The sequence below is a fragment of the Platalea leucorodia genome, assembly GCF_965183815.1.
Source record: "Platalea leucorodia genome assembly, chromosome: W".
Lineage (NCBI taxonomy): Eukaryota > Metazoa > Chordata > Aves > Pelecaniformes > Threskiornithidae > Platalea > Platalea leucorodia.
In genome coordinates this window covers 38,459,656-38,483,482 of record NC_138859.1, presented here as the reverse complement: position 1 = coordinate 38,483,482, position 23,827 = coordinate 38,459,656, and the positions used below count along the sequence as shown (strand labels likewise).

Sequence of the window (23,827 nt, the reverse complement as noted above, 5' to 3'; positions counted from 1 at the left end):
CTTGATCAGCAATGTCATTACTTTGAACAGCAATAATTGGGCCTGCATTTGGAAATGCTTGCACAGAAATATAGCATTTTATAACCCATGTCTAATGAGCTTTACATATACATCAATGAATCCAGTTAGGAGTGGAAGAAGCACAGCCTGACATATATGCTCGCTCTCATGTAATTTCTAAGTAAGTGCTGCAAAACCAAAGTGGATTGAAGAAAGAAACCCAAATTAACCCATTATGCTAACATCTACCTTTCATAAGGAGGTAGATAGCATTGCAATCTCTTCAAAAACATCACATCCCTCTTATCCAAGAGAAATCCCCAACATACCCCAGGTGAGCCCTGTGTTAAAATTTGCTGTTAAGTAATCAGGAAAATTAGAAATTATAGAATTTAACACTTTAGAAATTATATCATAATGTCATTGTATGTTGCACCAAATAAAAGTGATATTTGTTTGTTTTCAAAAGGGAGGTGTCACGAATGGGTGATTTACAACACTTAAGGAATCACCAACAAAGATATTAGCAAAAGTGGTTTTAATATGATGTTGTAAAAGTGAGACTTAACAAAGTTCAATGGCAAGGTTTGCTCTATTAATTACTGCATGGAAGAATCATACAAAGGAAAATTGAGTTACACTCGAGTTAGAATGATTCACAGAGAGACCAGAGATGCAAAGAATAAGGAAGACCCTCCTGTTGAGTCACAAGGCTCAGAGTAGACCCCCTTGCTTTCTAAACTCCTAATGGAGCTTAGGTGTGGCTAGGTCCAATCTTAGTCTCAGACTTGGGCAATGGTTTATGTCTAAGGGATTGTACATGCAAAGTTTATATAATGTTTCATTAGCATCAATTCAGCATGCAATCAAAGTTACCAAGAAAAAATCAAAGTTACCATACTACAGGGTTATGCGTGATATTGGTCGCTTACCAAAGATCTGTCATTGGTAAAAGGTCTCTGCCTCGAGGAGCAACCTTGAGAGGCGTCCCAGCTCAAGGGGAGATCACCGGAGAGCTCAAAGAAGGCTCACTTAGGCTGTCATATTTATAGGATAAAGTGGTTGGCTTGTAGTCAAATTACATGCGATAGAAAAGGCATGCAGGAGACTCCTTGTACCCACAACTATGTTCCTTGATAAAGCAGTCACTCTGCTCCTTTGTGGGTTTTCAGAGAACAGATTGGCACTAGGGGAATTCACGGCCCGGCTATAGCTCAGGGCTTTATCTCTTTCAGAGCCTGCACCAAACCACCGCCAGTCTGGTCAAGGAGTCGAGTGCATCCGTCACAGGAGGGAAGCAGAGCTGTTCCTTCCAAGTAATGAAGGGTTCTGTTGTATCAAGAAAATACACAACCCGTCTTTCCTTTCATCAGCTCCAACCTAAAGTAAAAAGTTTTGCTAATGCAACAGCTGATGATCGCAACAATTTCAGGATCACTTTGTTAGAATAAAAGGCTGCAAATGGAATGTCTTCCAGTTAAGTTGAAAGCAGTTTCAAACTAAGCCACTCTTGAACAAAGACTTCTCTACACATAATGCTGTAACATGCCACAAGATCTTTGACCAGACTTCTACTCACCAGGTAGACTCTGAAGTGAGGTGAGTAGAAGTCTGGTATGGGTTGATAGCCCATACCTGAGAAAGCTGTAGATGAAAGACTATGATGATTTATTTAGCCTCCTAGAGTTGTTCTTAATGGTAAACTGCCAGGATACTAGGAGCAAAGACCAGTTGAGGGAAAAAACTGCCCAGTATTTTACTTTCTTCAGGAAGGACAGCAAAAAGACCTTTTGTGACTGGGATTTGATGAAAAAAGATGTACAAATTTCTCTCTTTTGCTATGAGGTGCATATCTCTTACAAAAGATCTTAAGAGCTTAGCCTTGGTTTTGTTTTGTTTTCATAGTAGTGACTTGTCATTTCTATTTTATCGAATGCAAAACAATCCAATGTTGTGATGCTGTGAACAGAAGCTCTTTTCTGTGAAATGCAGCTGAGACAATCTTCCCCAGCCATGAGTTTCCACAGGTCACTGAGGAACTTTGAGAGAAGAAAAATATGTCCCAGCGATAAGTGGACAGAGAGGGATGCAAATCACCATCTCTGTTATTCTCTAACTAGACTAGAGCAGGTTTCTGTAAAGTCAGAATCTTGAAAGGTGTGCATCAGCAGCAATTAAATGTGTGCAGTAACTTGTGTGATGGAGATGGACAATTTTTACTTAGAAAAGCAAGATGCAGCCACCTCAGCAATGCTCTGCTAACAAAAAAGTTTAGAATTGCCTTAAAATTCTTAACTGAGGGTAGGTGGCTACACTGGTCTTCCTGATGATTGAGATAACCTCTGTCTATCACAAGAATAGATTTCAAGTCAACATGGACACAGCAGCGTGATGCAAGGTCAAGGCATCCTTTTGAAGCCAAAAGGAGCTGTTTTAACACATATGAACAGGTTGGATACTTTATCAGTTGGAGTACTTTGATATTCTGTTGATCGTTCTCTTCTGAGAACTTAACAGTTGGGAGGCAACAGTAGGTGATGCTTTCACGTGAGGCAGGTCAAGAAAAATGCTCTTCAAAAAAAGATTTTAGTGCCTCAGGAGCAAACAATGCTCCTCTGTATTAAAAATCCTTATCTGTAAAAATATTCTCTTGTGAATCAGTTGAAGTAATTCCTTTTTTTTCCTTGAGAAATGCTGATGTAATTGGATTTCCCTCTGCTATCCCATGAGCAAAGGGAGGTCCAGACTTAGTAGGAACATAGCAGGATGCTGAGATGAATATAAACACCTATACTTCTGACTCATAACAGGAAAACTAGCAAGTAAGTTTTGGAAGATCACTGAAAGGCTTGGCAGAGGTTGTGTACTGGCTCTGGCTACAAGATGTAAGCAAAATAGGAATACTTCTGGAAAATCCACCAACAGCATAATCCTCAGTGAGAGCAAATATCCCATTGGTCCTACTAGAAAAATTAACAGAGATATTGTCTATCTATGAAAAGAAGAGCAGAGAGCCACACAGCAGCTTGCAGTTGGCTGAACCTTGGACTGGAAGGGCTAACTCCAAATTCAGTTTTACTGTACTCTTTGAAAGTGGCATCCATGGTAAGAGATCACCTCTTCCTTTTTCCAAGTGTGTGCTGGAGAGAGATGCAGAGGAAGGAAGGAAGGAAGAGCAAAAATTAATACTAGCACACAGTCCTGTTTTCATGAAAGAACTGATTTATCTGTCTGCTTGTTAACCAAAAGGCTCTGCACATAAGCCAAATAGAGTATGTTATGAAACAGATCAGTTGCAGAAAGATGGAAGTATCACATAAGAAAATACATACGGAAATACAGAGGAGGAAAATGTGGGAAATAGAATCTGTATAATCTCATGTATACTTAGAATAACCTAATAGAAAAATGAAAAATGGAGAAAAAGTATTTTAAAAAGAAGGGTTGAATTTTTAGAATGGCTCAAGTGGCACAAGCTACAGCAATTTTTATTTTCTGAAAGCACAGTAACACTTTTTTGGAGTCCCACCTGAAGAAACCTAAATTTCCTTTAGCAGTCTAGTAGTAAGACGTTTCCATCTGATTCCAAGATACTGAAATTTCACAGCTTTAAGCATAAGATTATTTTATTGGGTTAAATCATATACATAGACTTAGAAACTTGAATTTAGATATCCTTTTTATAAGAATGCCTGCTTGAAACAATTTTTTCTATATTTTGTACTTCCACACATTTGACAACTTAATATCTGTTTTTGTCTTTGGTTTCTTTGATAGCTTCAGTCAGAAAGCTTAAAAAAAACCAAAACGAACTTCTTCCAGAAAAAAACTTTCTTCCAGGAAGTTAAAAAAAAAACCAACAACAGAAAGAGACACCAAAAAAACCACCCACCACCAACTAAAAAACCCCAAGGAAACAAAAGAATTAAAATAGAAAGAGGAAAAAGACAAAGCTATAAAAGTAAGAAGATACTACTTTGACAATCTTTCTTCTTTAATATGATATCTTAATTATTAAGGGACTCAGAGTAATAAAGAAAGTGGTACTTACTAGTCATTGGCTGTCTTTAGCTATACATCTTCAGAAGTCTGTCTCTTTGTCAGAGCTCTGGCTGAGATATTTAAACTAAGGGACTACTAAAGAGATGTCAAATTATGTGAAAAGACAGCTTAAATACACAGGGCTGGCATCTATGTTTTATTTCCAAAAATACTGCCTCAGTAAAGAAAGAGAAATAGGTATTATTCACAGGGAACATACAAGGAAAGGTAGGTGCATTTTGGGCTTCCTAGCTCCACAAAGTCATGCTCATACCTTCTGAAGATGGAAGAGAGTGTGTTTATCTGTGTAACAAACTACTTTAAAGGTCCTACACAGGCTTCAAGAAACTGTACTTGGCATTGGAACATGTGCTGAAGTCTGCACTACAACTTGTAAAAATTTGTAAGAAAAATGAACAAGTATTCATTAATAGCTACTACCCACAGAATAAATACAACCCTGAAACTTGCTTTTGAAATCACATTGCACAGCTTTAATGTAAGGCAGAAGAGGTAAGGCATCAACAGGCTACTTTGATCCTCAACTGGAATATTTTTAAAGCAGCTAAAATAATGGAAGGGTTCTTTTCTTTTTCTGATTTATAAATAGAAGGAAGGCAAGTTCAGAAAAGACAAAGTTGAAAAGGACCTTCTGAGAGAAATACACGCCTTGTGATGACCAACTATGTGCACCCTCCTAAAAGTATTTAATATGACATTTAAGGAAGTGGCCTGTTTGAGTGGGTTTCTCAGCCACCATTTAAAATTGAAGGTAGGAAAAAATTCCACTAACCATGGAGCATCCAGTACTAATCAGAGTTGCCCAAAGAGTAGGTGTGTAGAAGACTGCACATGGTTGTTCTGGAAAGTTTGGTCTGGATGACTTGAAGGCTGAACACAGACTTAGTGACAACTTCTGCCCTCAATTATTTCACATGGATTTCAATATGAAGGGAAGGAAAGGAATCCTCTCTCTCTCTCAAGTAGAGCAGTACCTTCAAAAGAAATTTGCTTTCTAGTTCAGAACATAATCCTCCCCCTTCCTTGTGGTGTTTTGGTTTTAAAATACCACTGATACTTTGAGAACATAGCAGACATACCTTTTGGAGGAATAAATAATTTGAGGAATAAATTATTTAAGGAATAAATTTCTGCCTTTCCAGAAATCTCTGACAACTGGGCACAAGTTTAATCAAATCATCACAGATGCTGATTTTGAAAAACTGAGTTCCAAAATAATTTTTTGTTAAAATTCTGAGTTTTCTGACCTGCTACTGAGCTGGTCAGAACTGAGAATTTTATACAATATGTAACAGCTGTTGGATTTTTAGAAAATCCCACTATGTGCATTATTATTTTTTTTCCAACCAGTACTTTTGGACAGCAAATAAAAAGAACTGATGAGGAGTGATCCAAATCACAGAGAACTTAGTATTACATGAATCTGACCTGCAGATTTCTATCTGGAGATGAAATGGTACTGTTCAGAACTGCAGGGATGCATCAGACAGGAGATGTTCAAGGCTGACCTTGAATTTGAAAATCCATCTCCACACAGAACTCTTCAGAATCAAAAAATTCTCATGAATTTGAAACAAATGGATTTTCTCAAGGAATTATTACACTTCATTTGCCTGTGCTCACAGAGCACATTTAGTCTAAGAAGGAAGCAAAAATCCATTGAATTTCTCCTCTACACATGTATTTCTGGCTTATAGAAATTTAAGTGCAGTTCAGGTTCTGTATTATTTCTGTACAAGCATAAACCCTAACAAGAGAACTAAATAAGAGAGAGAAAGAAGGCTGTTGTCCAAAGAAAGCATAAGTCTTCAATCTGTGATTGTGAAGTCAAAATGAGAAAGAAACAGATGATTCTCTGTATGGTTTCTCAAAACTAAATTAACTGTAGTGACAGACTTAGGTTGTTTCCAAAATATTTTGTAGTCCTCTATAATTGGGAAGAGTATTGCAAATAAGGGATAGGTAAAACAAATTCAGAAAATATTTTGGGGGAAGAATAAGGAGGAACTGCTTTGAAAATGAGCTGATTGACATAAAAAAAGGGGGGGTTACATCCAAACCTAGCAAAGAGGTGTCCCATGTGACATGGTTTAGTGCTCATAACTGCAGCTTCCAAAAGACAGAGGCTACATCAAAAACACAGTAGTAGTATCCTGTTTAATAGTCAATCCCCTAGGAAGGTGGGGGTGGAAATCAGCTAAATCACCATTCTAGCTTTTAGGAACCAGGATACTTGTTTTCAAAACAAAACCATGAGCCTTTCAACACAGCTTCACCAAGTACAGTTATGGAGAAAAGCTCTTTTGAAGTCAAAACAAAAAAATTCTTTAAATAGTCACTGAAATACTGAGAAATACTGCCACTCTGTGTCACAAACTGTAACTGGGACAGTCAGTTATTTGGTAACATACTTTCACAACTCCAGTGTTACAGACTCCCTTGCCTGGACAGATGATTGCTAAAATGCATGCCACACACTTGTACAACCACTACACTAGTGTTTGGTTGCCCGAGCCATTGCTGTTCCACACAGGATAAACTCACCCCTCCCACCCCCTCATTTCCCCCCAACCCAACCCTCAGGTTAAGGATTTTTTTGAAGAGGATGTTTGGAAGAGACATTTAATGCAGTAGCTGCAAGCAGTGTATGCAGTTGCATGTATGCCAATGAAAATTATTCCTTCCTAATACAGAGAAGTCCAAAATTAGGTGGGAAACTGCATTTGAATCATGTAGAAACTAGAAACTATGTAGTTATGTCTGATGGGTTGAACATAGACTGGCAAGAATTCTCTCAGAATAATCCAAAAATGGATTCCCTGGATGCCTTACAGGTGCCCCAGGTAAAATTTGAGCATTGTGAGCACAATGAGAAAGAGATCAACGAAGTGTATGCGCATTCTAGGATAAAAACTTGTAAGTTTCATTTTGGAAGGGTCCAAACAGAACTCTTACATTTATTTTAAATAAATGAAATATAAAAATACTATTAATTTATTTGTATATAACAATAATACTTTAATATTTAGTCAAGGAATCATGAAATCTAAAAACTCACTACTTACTTACATTAAGAACTCACCCATTACAACTCAGTACTTTAATGCTAAGATGACAAATTCTCTGTGGGATATGGAAACGCTTGTATGATTATGGTGTGGCTCTTTGGCGAGTGGAAGCAAACTCTTGTCTTGTGCTCTCGCTATTTCTAATGCATAAGACTTCGGAGCATCGGGCATATAACAAAAGCATTAGGTGTTTGTTTGAGTTCAACCCCATTAATATCTGTCTGGGGCTCAGAATTAATGTGTTTGCTTTACAGTAAGGATCAATTGAACTGATCCGTTCATTACCCTGGAACATTTTTAACACCTGCATTTAGGCAGAACATCCTGCTGTTTAACTAGCACCAGATGAGTCAGACTCGATTACAAAATTTTTTTTGTCATGAGCCACAAATACATTTAAGAACTATTTCACTATTTACAAGGTATTTCATGTTAGAGCTAATGTTTAGCACAATCCAATTATTTCACAGGAACAATATTCTCACTAGTGACACCACAACAGCAAACAAAGGCTAAAGTTTGACTTAAATTTTAAATAGCTTTTTAATGGCCACACCTCACTAAAATATTTATGCTGAATATTGCCCATGCCTACCTTTATACATGTTAGAGTCGTTAATATACATGTTAGAGTCGTTAATATAAGCAATAGAGAACTTAAAAAAAATACAAAAGGGCATTACTGAATCATTTAAAAAAATACTTATTTGTAATTAAAGTTTTGTCAAAAACTATTGTGATCTTTTATAGCTGCAGATAACGAAAATACTCAAGAATTATTCTGCAATTTTACAGTACTGAAGTGGAAGATTAAAAATAATAATTTAATTCTTATTTATTTAGATTGTGGAAGTGTCCATGTTTTCTTAAAGAGTACAATATGGTTAGTGTTAATTCTAAAAACTTGACAATATCTCTTTGTTAGGTAAGCTACTGCAACAACTTTCCATGTACAGAACTTGTACTCAAAGGGAGAAAGCAGTAAGAATAAAAAAAATTCAATAATCATTATAGTTATGTATATAAAAATCTATAGCCATACAGTGAAAAAAATACTACAAAGCTATGTCAACACAAAGGAGTAAAATTCTGTTACTGTATCAATTACTGCACTGCAGCACTTTTTAAAAAAAAAACCAACTTTTTTTTATGTAAAAAAAAACCCTTATCTTGGTAAGTCCTGTTGCCAATAATGTGGTTCATGTTGGTAAACCCGCGACTGCTACTCAGAGACTGAGCACTGCACAGATTACAGCTGCAGCCTCAGACTTTCTATTTCATATCTCTGAAAATCATCAGCCCATGTTATACACAGCTAACAGGAATTTGTTTCCCAAAAATGAACTCTGCTACCTTTTTCTTTCACAGCAAGTAATCTGAGTGCTTGTGATAGGCAAAACAAAACTAGATGTTACTCTGGGTAGTACAGAAGGGGAAAATTCAACTCTTAACTAGTGAGAAACTTATTCAATTTATTCAATAATCTATAATTAATTTTATAAGTCTATATTATATATTACAGCCAACAGATCCCATCAAGGAGCATGTATGCCCTTTAGCATATTACACAATATAGTAATGGTCCAAATCCTCTCAACTAAGACAACTTTAGACTTCAGGTTTCTATTGTTTAATTATAAATTCTTTCTGATAATTTTATTCTAATAAATACCAAGAAAATTGAAATAAAAAACCTCTTTGCTTTTGGGAAAGACACGTGACCAGGAAACAATTTGTTTATGAACAAGGAAACATATGTATTACCTATTAAAAATAAGATTCTTTAATATAAATAGCATCAGAAAAGGCTAACAGACTACTGACAACTTCATTTTAGACTGCATCTGTATGAAATTCTTGTTTTTATCATTCAGGAGTTTCCTTGTGAAGTATTTTCAACTCTTTCTACTAGTAACATGAGACATGTCATACAACCCCTCTATTCTCAAAGTATGAAATTTCCACTATAAAAGCTGCTCCTGGCCCTGAGAAATACAGTATTTCATCATTTGCTACAAAAATGTCCTGCTTCCAGAGCTGCAGGGGTGACTTCTGCTTTTTCTACTTCTCCCTACTTTAACAATACCTATCTTAGCATGAGATGTGGCTTTTTGTACAGTGAAGAAAATACCATGAACAGTGAAAACAAAAAGGTGAGAAAATATTTCTGTTCAGAAAAATTCCAGTGGTGAAACAGCAAAAAGGCATTTCCCATAGGAACAATTACTAACTAGATTCTGAGGAGTTATTAATCAATTCAGTTTAATGTTTTTTCTGTACATGAAAATATTTTGGAATACTATTACTATTCCTAAGAAATCAAATAATGCATTAGAATTCTGCAAGCTAGTTTCATAAAAACAGCCTCCTACCATAAATTAAATTTGTAAAAGAAAATAAACATAAGAGAAAGATTTACTTATTGAGGAACACCTGTTTTAGATAAACACATTTGAAAATACAGCAGGGCTTAATACTCCCCTAAAAAGTTTAGTCGTTTTAGATTTTTTGTTTGCAAATCTGCTGCTTTTGTTACTCTCTAGAAAGGCGAACTGCTTATGAAAGGCTTGTGGCAACGTAGTCAAAACAAATGCTTCTGAAAGCTTTCAATAGCATTTTTTCAATTTACAAAATGTGAAAACATCTTTCAATTAGTAAAAAAAATAGGCTAATATACAAACATTTTTTAAAAAATTCATTTGTGAAGGAATGTAGCGTAATTACCCAGACTCATACCCATTCACTCCTCAGATACTGGTAGCTATCTCCTTTTCACACAAACCTCTCTATATTAACCCAGAGAAATGCATACATGGCCAGTTAGCCCAAGCAGAATAGTCATTCAGCTTCCCCCAAATTTAAACTATCATAAATTACCATTTGGACAGCATCAGAAAGAAATTGAAGCATACAAAGAATAAACTATAGTTTCTTTTTATATCAAAATGTACTCTCGAAATGTGTTTGGCACAGTGCTAAATCATATAGTTAATACTAAATATTGCAGGATACAATAAAACCCTGGAGTTAACTCGTGTTTACACCCTTTAAGGGATAAAAATAAAAAGATACCAATTATTCAGAAGTCAGCCTATACAAACTGTATAAACAATATTTTATGTCTTGTTTTGAAAACCACTAATATAGTAAATTTTACATAAAAGACTGCAAAATAATATAAATGGATTTAAACAGATCTTTACAATAAGAAATTCAAATGGAAACAGACAAGTAACAAAGAGAAGTAAAAAAATTTATTGCAGTATTCGTTCCACCAGATTTGCTGGGGATCCCTTTTCTTGTATTATTTCAGGGTGACCTAATACATCAAAATCTACATTTACAAAAACTCCTCCTGCAGATAGGTCATAGATACTGCATGCTTTTTTTTCTTCTTTTTTTTTTTTTCTTTTCTTCAACAGAATAAATTATATATCCAGGAGATTCTGCCATTTTACAGCCTGGAAAAACAATGCTTCCCTGGAAACTGGACTAAGCTAAAGAAAGCCATCCGCTGCTAGGTTAAACTCCAAGAACACTTTATTAAGAACATTAACAGACTAATTTCCAACATTCACTTGTTTATTTTTTTAAACAGAAAGTTTTTTTCAAGATATAAACAATTTTTTGTTAAACTATAATACAGTGGGAGTAAAAATGAACTGAGAAGTTTCTGCTGCACAACAGCGAAGGAAGCTCCCACAAAAATGTTTACCAAACATTTCCTCCTTTTTTCCTGCGTCCCAGGTTCCATTCTTACTCTTCATTTAACTGATTATTTTTTTTTTTGCCAGAAAGTTGATATTTCAAGTTTTTCTGTTATTTCAATTCCTGTAAATTTGGCTGCATGTACAAATTCATTAGCTGGAAGTTCCATCCTTGGCAGCATACAGCGATCGTAAAGTCTGAACAACTTTATTAGTCAGCTTATTAGCACTCGTTAGAGCAATTTTTTTGTAAATAATGTCTGACTCCTTAATAGTGTCTACCCAAGGCACCAGTTTGCGGCCATCACGGCGCTTAGCCTCAGTCCAGGAGCCACTGTAGGAGCCTGCCATCCACTGAACACTGAAGCCATTGCTGGTTTTCTGTACTACTCTTGCAATTTGTGGTCGGTCTTTGTACTTTGGACAGCAAATAGCGATGACATCCATGACATCAACACTTTCATTCATCTGTGCTGCCAACTCCGTAGAGTCTGAATTTCGTTTTGACCTTCTCAATGACTAAAACATTGGGGGGAAAAAAGACCAAGTGTTACACAAAAGAACTTTAGTGAAATTATTGCTTTTATTGCTTTTAATCCCTTGACGCCGGGAGTTGGGATTTCCCGGCACACATTCCATTGCCGGCAATGAGACGCACCGTGACCGCCAGCGCCAAGGGGTTAACATATCCTTGTAAAACCACATACTCTTATTTTGTACCCGTGTCTTTATCTCTTATTGATATATAAAATTATATATACACACGAATCATAAAGCTACATAAAAACTTGGCAACAATAAAAAGGATAACACACAGTACATTCCAAAGGAAAATTAATAAATTTTTATACGGGATAAATCTCATTTTCTAGTTTGTTTTTTTTTATTGTCTTTTCTGTTAAACTTTCTACAAAAGTTGTATAAACGGTTAAGTAGAGAATCTCTATCTACAAAATGCTTTCTTTCATGTGGATTACATTACTTGGTGTACATTTAATATAATAGACTGACATTTATAAGCACATAAAAATAATTTTACGTAATACGCTGCGAAATACGTTGACTCCTCCTCCGCCTCACCCCTGAAGTGCCTCCTCCTCTATCCTCCCCATCACTTTCATCGTCCTCTGTCTCAGCTGCATTGTTTTTAGGGCTGCCTCCTCCAAGCAGCGAGGTAATTGCTTTGTTCCGAGCATTTGTGCTAGCTGACACCTCTCCATCTTCTTCCTCTTCATCAGGATCCAAATGTTCCATAAGGAGCTTGAACTATTAAGAAAACTAGATCAGTCCACATTCTAACTTTAAAAATAGACATTCATATCACACTATATTAAATAAAAAAACAAATGATAAAGAAACAGGGTAAAACAAATGGCAGACAACTTCAAACTTTTTACTTTCATTTTCTAGTAGATATGTAAATCTTTTGTCCTGTGTTTCCAAAATCGCAAGTTTTCTTTAGTTAATATTTTAAAGAATTGTGGGAGGTAAATGCACTAGATCTAGTCTCTGTTCCTATGATGGAAAAAGTCAGGGATAAAGTGAACAAGTTATATGGTAGAGGTATACAAGATGGATACCAGAAATTAGAAAATACTCTGTAAAGATGAATATCCTTTAGTTGTAATTAATTTTTATTGTGTTTAAATTTATTAGAAAACTTTGAAAGATAATCCTGCTAAACATCCTGAAAGGAAATGGTGAGTTATCAGTATATCACATAAGATTACTAGGGACTTAACATTTTGAATTGTTCATCCAATACATCGGCAACTACTTTCAAGTTTATACTGTGTTACCTAGTTTGAAAGGATTTCAGATTTTCTGCAAATCAACTTTACTTACATCTAAGTACTGTTTTACTATACTCCTCTTCACTTCTTCAGTGATCTTGGAATTAGCCATATCACTCCGCAGAAAATCCAGAGTTTGTTTTGGATGGAAATGAACTCCTGTCTTCCTGTTTATCGCTTTATCATAAACTTTTGCAGATTCAGACGGAGAATATTTCTGAATTTTACTGTTTAAAGAAAACAAAAGGGAAGAGCTTTTAAGGAAATTCCAAAGCAATTTCAAGGAAAAGCTTTTAAAATTTTCAATATAAGTAGTTATATTTTAATCATTCTGTATACAATAGTATCCTGGTAAGAAATGAAATAATTGCTTTTTCTAAGCCAAAGTTTCATTATATTCAACCTATTACATTTATGTTTTTTCTGTTATACAAATCTATTGCTTAAACATTTATTAACAATCAACTTAAAAAAAAAAACAACTTCCAAACTTAATCCTTACAAAGAACTCACTAGATAACAAGATGGCCTATTATCTAAATATCCTTACCTATCAGAGAATCCACAGAGGTTCTTTAAATGCTGTTTCAGCATCAAAAGTAATAATATGCCTTGGGAGACATTTGCAAATTCAATTAAAGGAGCTGAATTTTCTGGTAAACATTTCATCACAGCATTTATATCATTTTCTTCATCAGAATCTGAATCAGAGTCTACTCGTTTCCGTAACCTCCGAGGCTTAGAAGCTTCCTCCTCACTTTCGCTCTCACTACCACTGTTACTGTCACTCTCAGTCTCCTCGTCTGATGAAGGCTTTCTTTCCTTTTTTTTGTCTTTCACCATAGACTGTGAGACAGAGAAATTAACACACATTCCAAAATTAGGGTAAGTAGCATCATGTACGTTTCTAAAAAATCTTTCCAAAATCATTATTGGCTTAAATTAGGAAGAATTCCCTGAACAATGTTATTAATTCACAACATGATATTCAAAGCTTAAAATTTTTTATGGCAAAAAGATGCTGAATTATAACCCAAGGCCCCTGAAAAATTGATCCAAACTCCACAATGTTTTGCAAGGTGGTTACAGAAGGAACTGAATCAATAAGTACTCCACTGGCATGTTATTCTTAAAAAGACTGCTCAAGTTTGTTAATGGAGACAGTAAAATGCAGTAGAAGGCCAAATAAAATAAATCAGGAAGAAAATTCCATTTTTGTTTCACCTGAATATAAATTTTGCGTGTTACATATATTTCCATATGTACTTTGGTACAGATGAGTCCAAGCTGGTTTTAATCCTTGTCTCTGTTAAAATTCTATGACACTAATTACACTGCTGACCAGAGAAACCCCCAAGTCATCATATATAGTATTACTAATAATCAGTTCTACTACTTGTAGAGCTACAGAATTTCACACATGCATTATTACTGCACATAGTATGATTTTTCATAACACAGGACTTAAGATGTTCCAAGTAGGATCTCATCCTCTATGTGCTGGTGCTACACACTGGTCCCCCATCTAAAGAATGTACTGTACCTTTCTAGCAGATTAAAAATCAACTTTGGTAGGGTGAGAATTCAAAGCAGTGTACTTTCCAGGTATCAACTCTGACTTGTACTTACTAGTTGGATTGGAAATTCTGGAAATGGGTTTTTTTCCTGACAGTTTGGACCTTCTACTGTTAAAGTTGTCCAGGAAATGAAGACACTGAAGTCTTTAAGAAACAGAGGCCTTTTTCTTACAGGGTTATGTACTGCCATAACAACAGATACTATACCATTATTGGGGTTCTTATATGCTACCTTAAGAAAAGACATATCGTGCACTCTTTTCTTGAAATAAACAATGTATTTAAAGTCTCCCAGGCGACTCACATGCAACTGCCATCAGCTACTTGACAACAAAAGAAACAGCAAACTGGATTTTATTATTAAAATTATACAAATGACCACAATAAACCAATATTTCATGATGATTCTGGGTTCACGTACTTCCCAGATGCATGCAATTAATATTAATTCCAATTAATTCAGCAATATTAGGGAATGATACAGATTTAATATTAAGATCTCAAAATTTGCCATTCTTTTTTAATAACATAAGCAGCAATGTAAGGAAAGTTTTTAACTAGTGTCTACCAGATGCAGGCCAGAACAGAAAGGGTTGTTTGTTTTTTAACTACTGGTTACAAAGTAACACTACTGGTTCATATCATAATAATGGTACTGTATTCACTGAAAAATTGACCAAATTATAGAGAAGCTTATGTTGCCACCATAATAAATATACTAAAATATAAATGCACATACCTCTTTAAATGACTGTAGTAGGTTGCTACCAGAAACTGATAGTGTAATGTCTATATGATGCATTATAAACAGTGGCTCTTCCTGTGTTTGATAAGGAAAACAGGCTAGATTGTCTGCTATGTACAAGAGCATATTCACCTCTGTTTTCTGGAAGTTAAAAAAAAAAGTACATATAAATATACATACAAATATCTTAGATTTATACACTTATCCTGTGTTCCTAACAGTCTAGAGCAAAAACATGATCATGAATTTTATTCTACATACCCCCCAAACCCACTCTAAACAACATGTATATCTGCAAAATTTTTTCATACCTGAAGATACATTGTTTCTGATCAATTCAAACTGAGTACAGAAAGGTACAGAATGATGCAAAAGTAACAAATGCATTCTATTATATAGGTAAATACCTTATATTACAAAGCAAAACAAAACACCTTAGGGAAACAAAGTTATCAATAATTATGTCATAAAAATACATTGTAAAAGGAGAATTTAAGCTTGTAATGCTATATTTTATTTTCAAGTAAAGGATATGTGATGCTTACTGCAGTATCATCAAAGAGGTTGAGTAAAGAAATTAGAAACGCTCGTCTGTGTTGACGGTTCCCTCGGATCATGGAGTATAGGTGTGAACACAATGCATTGGATGATTCATCGTGTCTAAAACCTCTTACAGGATCCTTTGGGCAGGTATTGATTGCTTGTTGTACCTGGTAAGACATCTTCATACCAGCCACTGCTTTCATCTGAAATGGAAAAGTATTTATTTTTATTTAAACCATTGCTTTCAAGCAGTAAAACTGAAAGTGGAAAATTAAACAAATGCCTGTCAACAGAAACTGCTAGCTCATTTTTTAGCTTATTTCCTTTTAAGTGGATGCTCATCTGAAGTTTAACTTTCAAACATGTACTGAGGTGCACTACTACTTTTTGAGTTGGCAGATTAAAACAGAATCTGTGGCAGAGATCAAAATGTCTTCTGAACTGCTTTCACTGTAAATTCTGTTAGAAACATACAGCTAATCTGTTTACCCACTGCAGCCAGATATTCCAATTTAAACAATTTTCAAGAATACTGAAATGTTTTCATACATGAACAGAATATTTTACCAAATGTGTATGCTTGATGTTACTTGTAGTGAAACCAACAACTGAGTCCATATTAGTACAATAGGACTGACAAACAGAAAATGAGTTTTTTTGCATATATTCTGTAATTTCCAGCTGATTTTACTTCAAGGCTTCTGCTCTAGTTTCAGAACAAACAAACTCTAGCTAGGCTGCATATCCAACTCTCCTCATACCACCTCTGCTTCTGTTCAGCGTAGTTGTCTCTTCATCTATACATTGTCTTAAATCCCAGCTGCCTACACAGCAAATTTCATCTGCTAGCCTTCACCTACTGGATTAGGTATCTGTTTGGATGCCATGAACAGTGCAATACTCCAATTTCAGTGGAATAGAATCAGATTTGGGAAGTCCCACAATGTAGTACACACACTGAACCAAGACTGGGGCCTTCTGAAATAAAGAGAGGGTGTGGCAGCTCAATTTCAGATCTTAAACAGAACTAATGGCACTATGCCACAACTCCACAAGTCCTCACTTAGCCCTCAGATTTTCCTTTCAGCAAGATCCCCCAGTTCTTAACACCTTCCTATGCTCCTTCTGCTTAGATTACAATTTATAAAGCCATGATGCCTTAACGTTCTAATACATATACACTAAGGACCTCTACTTTTACAAGGTGTTCTCTTCCCTAGTCTACTGATACAGGAAAATCATTGCTAAACATTATGAAACAGCTGTCCTTACCTCTTATCAAATAAATGCTCTTATGTACTATTCAGTGAGGAAAACACTACTGTGAATTATAAATTAAAGGAAATTTTAGACTGGCAGATATGCTTCAAATTATTATATCCTTTCTATTTCTAAGAACAGAAATCTCCAAACAGGGGAAAGAGTCAGGATTTTCTTTAAAACTGCTTATAGTTATTGTTTATTTGTTACTTTATATTCTTTTTCTGCAGCTGAGGCCTATTCAAGTGTTAAGTCACCAGAGAACGTAACAGTATTTTTAAAATGATAAATTAGAATTACTTACGTGAATGAACCCAGCATATTTTTTGTCTATTTCCACCAACTGCTGGTCAGCTTTGTTTCGCATAGAGGGCTCTGGATCTGTGCCCATAGCAATTAAGTATGGCACACACTTGAAAAACAAATGAAATGATTATTCAGAGTCATTGTACCTCCTCTTTCTCAGTCTTTGTTCTTCTATTACACTGTTGTTCTTTTTATATTCTGACTACTGCAGAAATTAGAATAGGAAGCTCTATGCAACTTACTACCTGACTACTTTTTGCAAGCAAATAGTACAAAATACACAAGAGAACAGCATTATAAACGATAGAAGTTGTGTGAGGTTTCAGGTAGTATTTCCATTTCTCTCAAACTCTAAAGTCAATTTACACTACAAAAAATGCCATTTAAAAAAATCCACCACTTATGACTGAACATGCACAATGGCTGTGGTATAAAAAAATAATTACAAAAATATTATGTAAGCTAAGAATAATGGAGATGATAAGTTCTGACACTGACTCTGGAATTCCATAGTATTTGGAGAACATGGGAATTGAGGTGGAGGCAAGCTGACACAGTTTTCAGGATAAAGAATCAAATAAAGAAAACAGCTTGGCATACACCTGAAATTTCTAAGTATAACAGAAATATGCTCCAATGTACATTTGTAAGTGCTCTTTAGGCACTGGCTGGGCTTTTACATCTTGATCCAAAGACAAGAAAATACAAAATTTTGAATCTCACTGGCTAAACAACATAAAACAGATTTCAAAACATGCTTTCTGTAAAGGCCCCTTGCTACAATAAGAAATTACTGTAACAGAAAATCTAGAAATGTATCTAGCAAGCGTAAAAACCTCTGAAAACCTGAACAACAAAAACCCCCATCATAAAAGCCTACCATACCTGAACAGGATGGATGAGACCCTGATTTAACGTCAGTGCAATGACATTTAGAGCAAAGTGGCGTACACTGGACTGGGTATGAAAGAAAGCCTCAAGGACCTGTTTGAGATATAGCTGCATGATGGAACTACTCATCCCTGAGGAAATATCACCCATTTCTTTCAGGTCTTCCTGCTTTGCTACTTTTTTCCCTGTAAAAAGGACAAAAGCAATAGCACACTCACCACAATATAATCATTTACTTTGCCATTACTTGATGCATACTGATCTTTAAGCTTTACAATACATACACATTTCAGCTGTTTTAGAATGGGTTTATGATCTCATAAAACATAGAACAGTCTGATGGCAAATATACTTCAAAAAGCTAGAGACACAACTTTAAAGTCTTGTTCCTCAATAAAGGTTTTAATTTTTAAAATTTCTTAATTTGTATCTGCAAATTAACCTTAGAGAAGATTTTGATAAAAAGTATTACTACCATCATTACAGCAATTATGCATTCCTGATTGCTTTCAGGATTTATACATCTTGAAAGTAAATAATAAGCTACACTTCTCAATATACCTATGCACATAATGAATTTTAAAAATTATTCTAAGATACTTTGTATACAATATTATTGATTAGATAACAATCTCAAATGACTCAGTTCACGTATATAGCAGTTGTATGCAAGAAAGTTAGGTTTTGCATGCCTCATTAGCACAGAACTCAACACTTACAGTCTCTGTCTGCCTGCTGCATACGTGTATCCTCCTCTTGCAAGTAGGTCTGGAGGTTTTTTAACACCTGGATTTTTAAGTTTACTGAACAGTTCTTATCTGAAAGAATGCTGTTGTACAGAGTCTTCACTTCCTGTTCGAACATTAAACTTGGGTGTTGTATAAATGCAAATCCTAAGGGTGGAAGAAAAGAGGAAATATTCCATGTTATTATCTAGAAATTGTATTTCTGCTTTTTAACTCTTTCTTCAAAATAAAGGTATGAAATTTATCTCCTCCCAACAGCATAGCTTTTTCTAGTACAAATAGTATTGCTTTTTCATATGGACACCATTCAAAGCTTATAAGCAGTTCTATTAGCCATAACAGTTCTATTAGCCATGATTCTGTCTGACAGATAAAGATGGGGTGCCGACCCAGGGCAGTTGCACTAAGAAGAGTTATACAGGTCTGGAAGCACGTCCAGTGTACTGGTCTGCATCTGAATGACTAGGAGCTCTCCCAAGAGCAAGGGAGGAACATTGCTAAAAATTACCCGTTGTTTTTCTAATACATTTTGGAGAAAAACATTCTGCTGAAATTGTGAAGTTATTCATATGGAGGCAGAGCAAATGTGGAAAAATTGATAACTATCACAAATATTTAAAAAATAAAATCTTAAAAGAAAAAACATAGTGAACACAGTAAAATAAAATTTATACCTCTCACTGTCATTGTTCATATACCCATTAAGGTCTTCTCTTGAAAACTATCTGAAGCATTCCCAAGACTACATCTGTTGGAAGATACACACTATAGAACTGCTGTTAGCTGCAGCCTTACCCTTGCCAAAGAACTGGTTATTTTTAGTCAGGGAAGTCTTTATTTCATAAAAACTTTGATCTAAATTAGTGACAGTATATATCATTTTAGATCACGTATGTAGATTTAGAAGTGCTGCTGACAAACTCTTAGAGAGTATCATAAAAAACAGTAATAGGAACATAACTTCCCAATTTAAACTATGTTTAACTACTTGATTCATTTTTTTTAAGACTGAGAAAAGCAGACATTAAGTGTATCTTTCACAATCACAGGAAACTAAGATTCTGAATGAACACACAGAAAACATATAAACATAAAAGAAGAATGAGGGAAAAAATGAAAGCAAATAAAATTATGCAAAAGCAACGTATAAAAGTGGCTTTAATAAAGGGAAGACTGAGTCAGGTTTTTCAAACTGGCTCTGTGCATACAGACAGTGTAGGTAAAGGCTAAGTCTAGGGCAAGACCTCAGTGTGTTTAAGATCTCATTTCAGTCTCAAAACAGAAAGAGGAGAGAAGACAGAGGAGATGGAGGGGAAAGAGGGGAAAGAAAAAGGAATGATGCTCCTCTTTGGAGTATGTAGTATAATTGTGCACTCTGTACAGGTGTATATTGATGTTTATAACTTGACTACCTCTGAGAAAGTCCAACTCATTTTTTAAGGTTAATTTTAAAAATGAAAAGCACTTGCATGTGTGTAACAATCCATAACTTACTTTCCTTCATTCACTTACTTAAAAGAGTCTAAAACTACCAGTATTCTCAGGTAAATTCTTATTTTTCCATCCCATGTAAGCAGGGAAGAAATCTTATTTGGCATAAGAATTTGTCATAGGAGATGAAAAAAAGGCATCTGCTATGTTCTTTTAAGGACTGACTTCACATCTAGGGGCTGCCCTCACACCACTTCTCTTCATACCTTTGTTTTCACTCTGTTAAGAGTAAGCACTGAACTTGGCTAAGTTACTTGTTAGATACTTACAGGTTTAGCTAAATTTACTAACAAAATTTTGTATCCTCAATCTGCCTTGCAAGTACACATCTGGAAGAGAAGCATAACCATAACCATTAAGCTTATGGTTAAGCTTAATCCCTCAACAGCAGTGACACATCCCAAAGCAAAGGCTAAAACTGTTGAGCGTCCTTCCTGAAAGGACACACTAATAATTACCAATAGGAAAGCACACACTCTTCATGTGATGCCTTCACTGAAGACAGCCCCTATCCCACATGCAATATTCTGTAGAGGACAATTAAATTAGAATGGACTGCAGTAAGTGTTGTGCATCTTGATACAACACCTAGAAAAACCTCCAGCTAGTCCAGAACACTGTAGCATTGCTCCTGCAACAGAGGCAACTCTAAAGCCATTAATCCCACTCAGCTGTCTGAAATGGTCAGAATGTCAGAATATCAAATCAAGATTCAGTCTCAGTCCTTATCCTCAGAGTCCTCCCTAGCCTGAACTGAAGCAGGATATCTAAAAAGCCACCTAAACAGCAGCATAAGGAGGCAAATTCTTGTCCACAGTTAAACCATACAATGCAAGCTCACACATATGGGAGACAATTTTCTTTAGTCTAAGCCATAACCATGAACTGAACTCTTCCAGAAACCAAGGCCTATCTGCCCAAACAAGATTCTCTCACATGTACAGTTTTTGTCCTTGAGCAGAGGATGAACATAATACAAACCACTCAATGGCAGTTCATGTACGACTGCAAGTCACTGAGATACCATATTAATGCCTTCAGATAAAGAATCTATTTAAATACTGCCAAAATCCCAAAACAAACTGTAATATTTAGACTATGACATCATCTCAATGCCTCATGAAATCTCACAGAGCATCCCCCAGTTGGTATAAACTGCCAGAGTTCCCTTGACTCCTGCAGAATATCTGCCCCTACGCTTAAAACTCTCAAAGTTTTTCCAACTTTTTTTCTAATTGTCCTTTAACCATACCTTGTGGACTGAAAAACAAGATTTGGAGTTACAATATACTTGCACGTGGGGAAAAAATAACATCTCCATTACTTTGGAAACCTGATGCTTTTAAAGACTTGGTCACGCATCAAAAAGGCATTCACTGTCAAAATCATCCACTCTGCTGCAGAAGTATGCAACTTCAAAGTATCCCTTAGACTACATTTCTATAGCCAGTTCTCAAATAAAACATACAGTGAACTTTGATTTTAAACAAACTCCCCTGCCACTACACAAATAAATGAATTCTTGCTGAAATGCATGGATTTTTACTATAGCAGAATAATAAAAACTATTAATATTTCTTACCAAGGCCAATAATGGCTTTTGTCTGTACTTCCTCATCTGAATGCTTTGTAAAATACATCAGCAGTTCAAGTACTTTATCCTTAATGTTAACCTGAGGAAATTAAAACAAAAATAATAGCTATTTGAAGATGAAACAGATGTTTTGAATATAAAAAGCATAAATATCAAAAAGGAGAAACACAATCTTACTGCATGGCCTTTGCAAAACCATGTATTTACAAACCAAAAAGCTATATCGTATGCATTATGAAAAAATACAGAGCTTAGAGGGACTAGGAATACTGTGCTTTCAAATTGAAGTGGAGCATTCAACATACATAAGACATGGAGAGTAAATACAAGTTATTTTACCTTACTGTTGCCCTTAAAATCTTCCTGATCAAAATCAAAATGCCGACACAATGCTCCAACAGTGAAAAGTGATCTAAGGAGTGCTGGTTTATTGGCAGTAAGTATTGTACTGTTGGGGTCTTCTTGGTGTTGACTTTTTAATTTCGAAAGTGCACCTACAGTAAGATAAAAGTTTTGATCACAGTATTTAATCATGGTGTATCCCTAAGACAAGACTTGTAGCCAAAACTGAAAAATGACAATTACATGTTGTGATTTTACTTACCATAGTATCTATTAAAACAGGCCCACACAAATTTATAGTTCTGGGTGACTTTGTTCACAACAGCCCCAAGACAGCTCACACAATGCTGAACAACCTAGGAGCAAGAAAGAACAAATGAGTTACATATTTAGAAGTTAAAACAGATTTTTGTGAAGTTATGTAGGAAAAAGCTATGCAGAACTAAACCTAACGATCTAACAGATGTAATGTCCATCTCCTAGACTGCTCTGAAAACCTGCCCAAACTTATAATTATTAAAATATAGCAACAACACATACAAACACTAGTAAACAAAGAACATTGATTTTTTAATGGCTCAAAAGTTCTCTTCATAATGAAGACAGACTTTTTTAAAATCAAAACCATGTATTTCACAATGTGAAATGGAATCAACTGAATAGTAGCAATTAAAAGCTTACCGTCATGCCATATTTGATGATGAGTTTCATGAGGTCTTCCTCAATAGTGGCAAGAAAGGTCTCACTTGGGTGCTCCATTAGTGGCACTACAAGTTCTAAGATTTTTGCAACATTGCAGATCACCATGAAATCATTCTGGGTCTGAAACAACAGTATTTATAGCATTTAACATTTCTGGCTGTGTTATCTATAAGCTAAGTATTATTAATATGTATTATGTAATACGTATGTATTAATATTACATAATACATATTAATATAATACAATTGCATAAAAATACATATTAATATAATACAATTACATAACAGTATAATACAATTATGTATCTTATGTAATATATTTGGTAAAGATTTAAAAGAATATTTATATAGTTTACATCTGCTTTGAAATTACATACTATTTTGAAAGCAAGTTCTTGTTTTCTACAAAACTTTTGGAAAAAAAAGTCTGTAGAAGTACAACTTCACCTCTCAATCAAGGCTGTGACAGACCTGAAAACTTTTGGTCCTGATAATTTTTTGGAGTCCTACAACAAATCTAGGAACTCTTCCTGACACATGCACACTAGAGAACACAAAACACCTGGCAACAGGTATTGGCAACAAATGAAGTTGTGCTACGGCTTAAACAAAATAGATAATAATGCGCACAAATATAGAAATTACAATTAAAATGATTACTGGTTTACATTATCATGACTGTATATGTATTGTAAGTGAGGAATCTATGGAAAACATTTATATATTAAATATACATCCTGCTAGAAATTTTGACTTTTTTGACAAATCAAGCTCACTAATCATGATAGGATAATTCCCAAATGCTACTATCAAAGCTATTTAACATATTTGAGCTGACTGGTAATTCTACAATTCATCTCAACCTGTATAAATACAAAACTTATGTAATGCACTAAAGAGACGTTGCAGCAAGTAAATAATCGGATAACCCTTTCCTATACTGTTTGATCAGAAGCAGCTCTAAAAGTCTGTTGTAGATGTGCCTAGAGAATGCTCCAGGG

The 23,827-nt window shown here is 35.1% G+C and overlaps 1 protein-coding gene across 1 annotated transcript in view; it reads right to left on the bottom strand.

Moving 5' to 3' along the window:
- Positions 1-10,194: 10,194 nt before the first annotated feature.
- LOC309601852 (nipped-B-like protein) overlaps positions 10,195-23,827 on the bottom strand; it is a 170,092-nt gene continuing 156,459 nt past the window's right edge. Inside the window, exons 35-47 of the mRNA XM_082335051.1 lie at positions 22,807-22,947; positions 22,388-22,481; positions 22,123-22,277; positions 21,772-21,862; positions 18,672-18,845; positions 17,947-18,137; positions 17,060-17,167; positions 15,498-15,698; positions 14,947-15,093; positions 13,181-13,476; positions 12,683-12,857; positions 11,918-12,103; positions 10,195-11,356 (exon numbers count right to left, since the gene is read on the bottom strand). Of these exons, the coding sequence (XP_082191177.1) occupies positions 10,991-11,356; positions 11,918-12,103; positions 12,683-12,857; positions 13,181-13,476; positions 14,947-15,093; positions 15,498-15,698; positions 17,060-17,167; positions 17,947-18,137; positions 18,672-18,845; positions 21,772-21,862; positions 22,123-22,277; positions 22,388-22,481; positions 22,807-22,947 (2,325 nt within the window). The 3' untranslated portion in view covers positions 10,195-10,990. The remainder of the gene's footprint in view (positions 11,357-11,917; positions 12,104-12,682; positions 12,858-13,180; positions 13,477-14,946; positions 15,094-15,497; positions 15,699-17,059; positions 17,168-17,946; positions 18,138-18,671; positions 18,846-21,771; positions 21,863-22,122; positions 22,278-22,387; positions 22,482-22,806; positions 22,948-23,827) is intronic.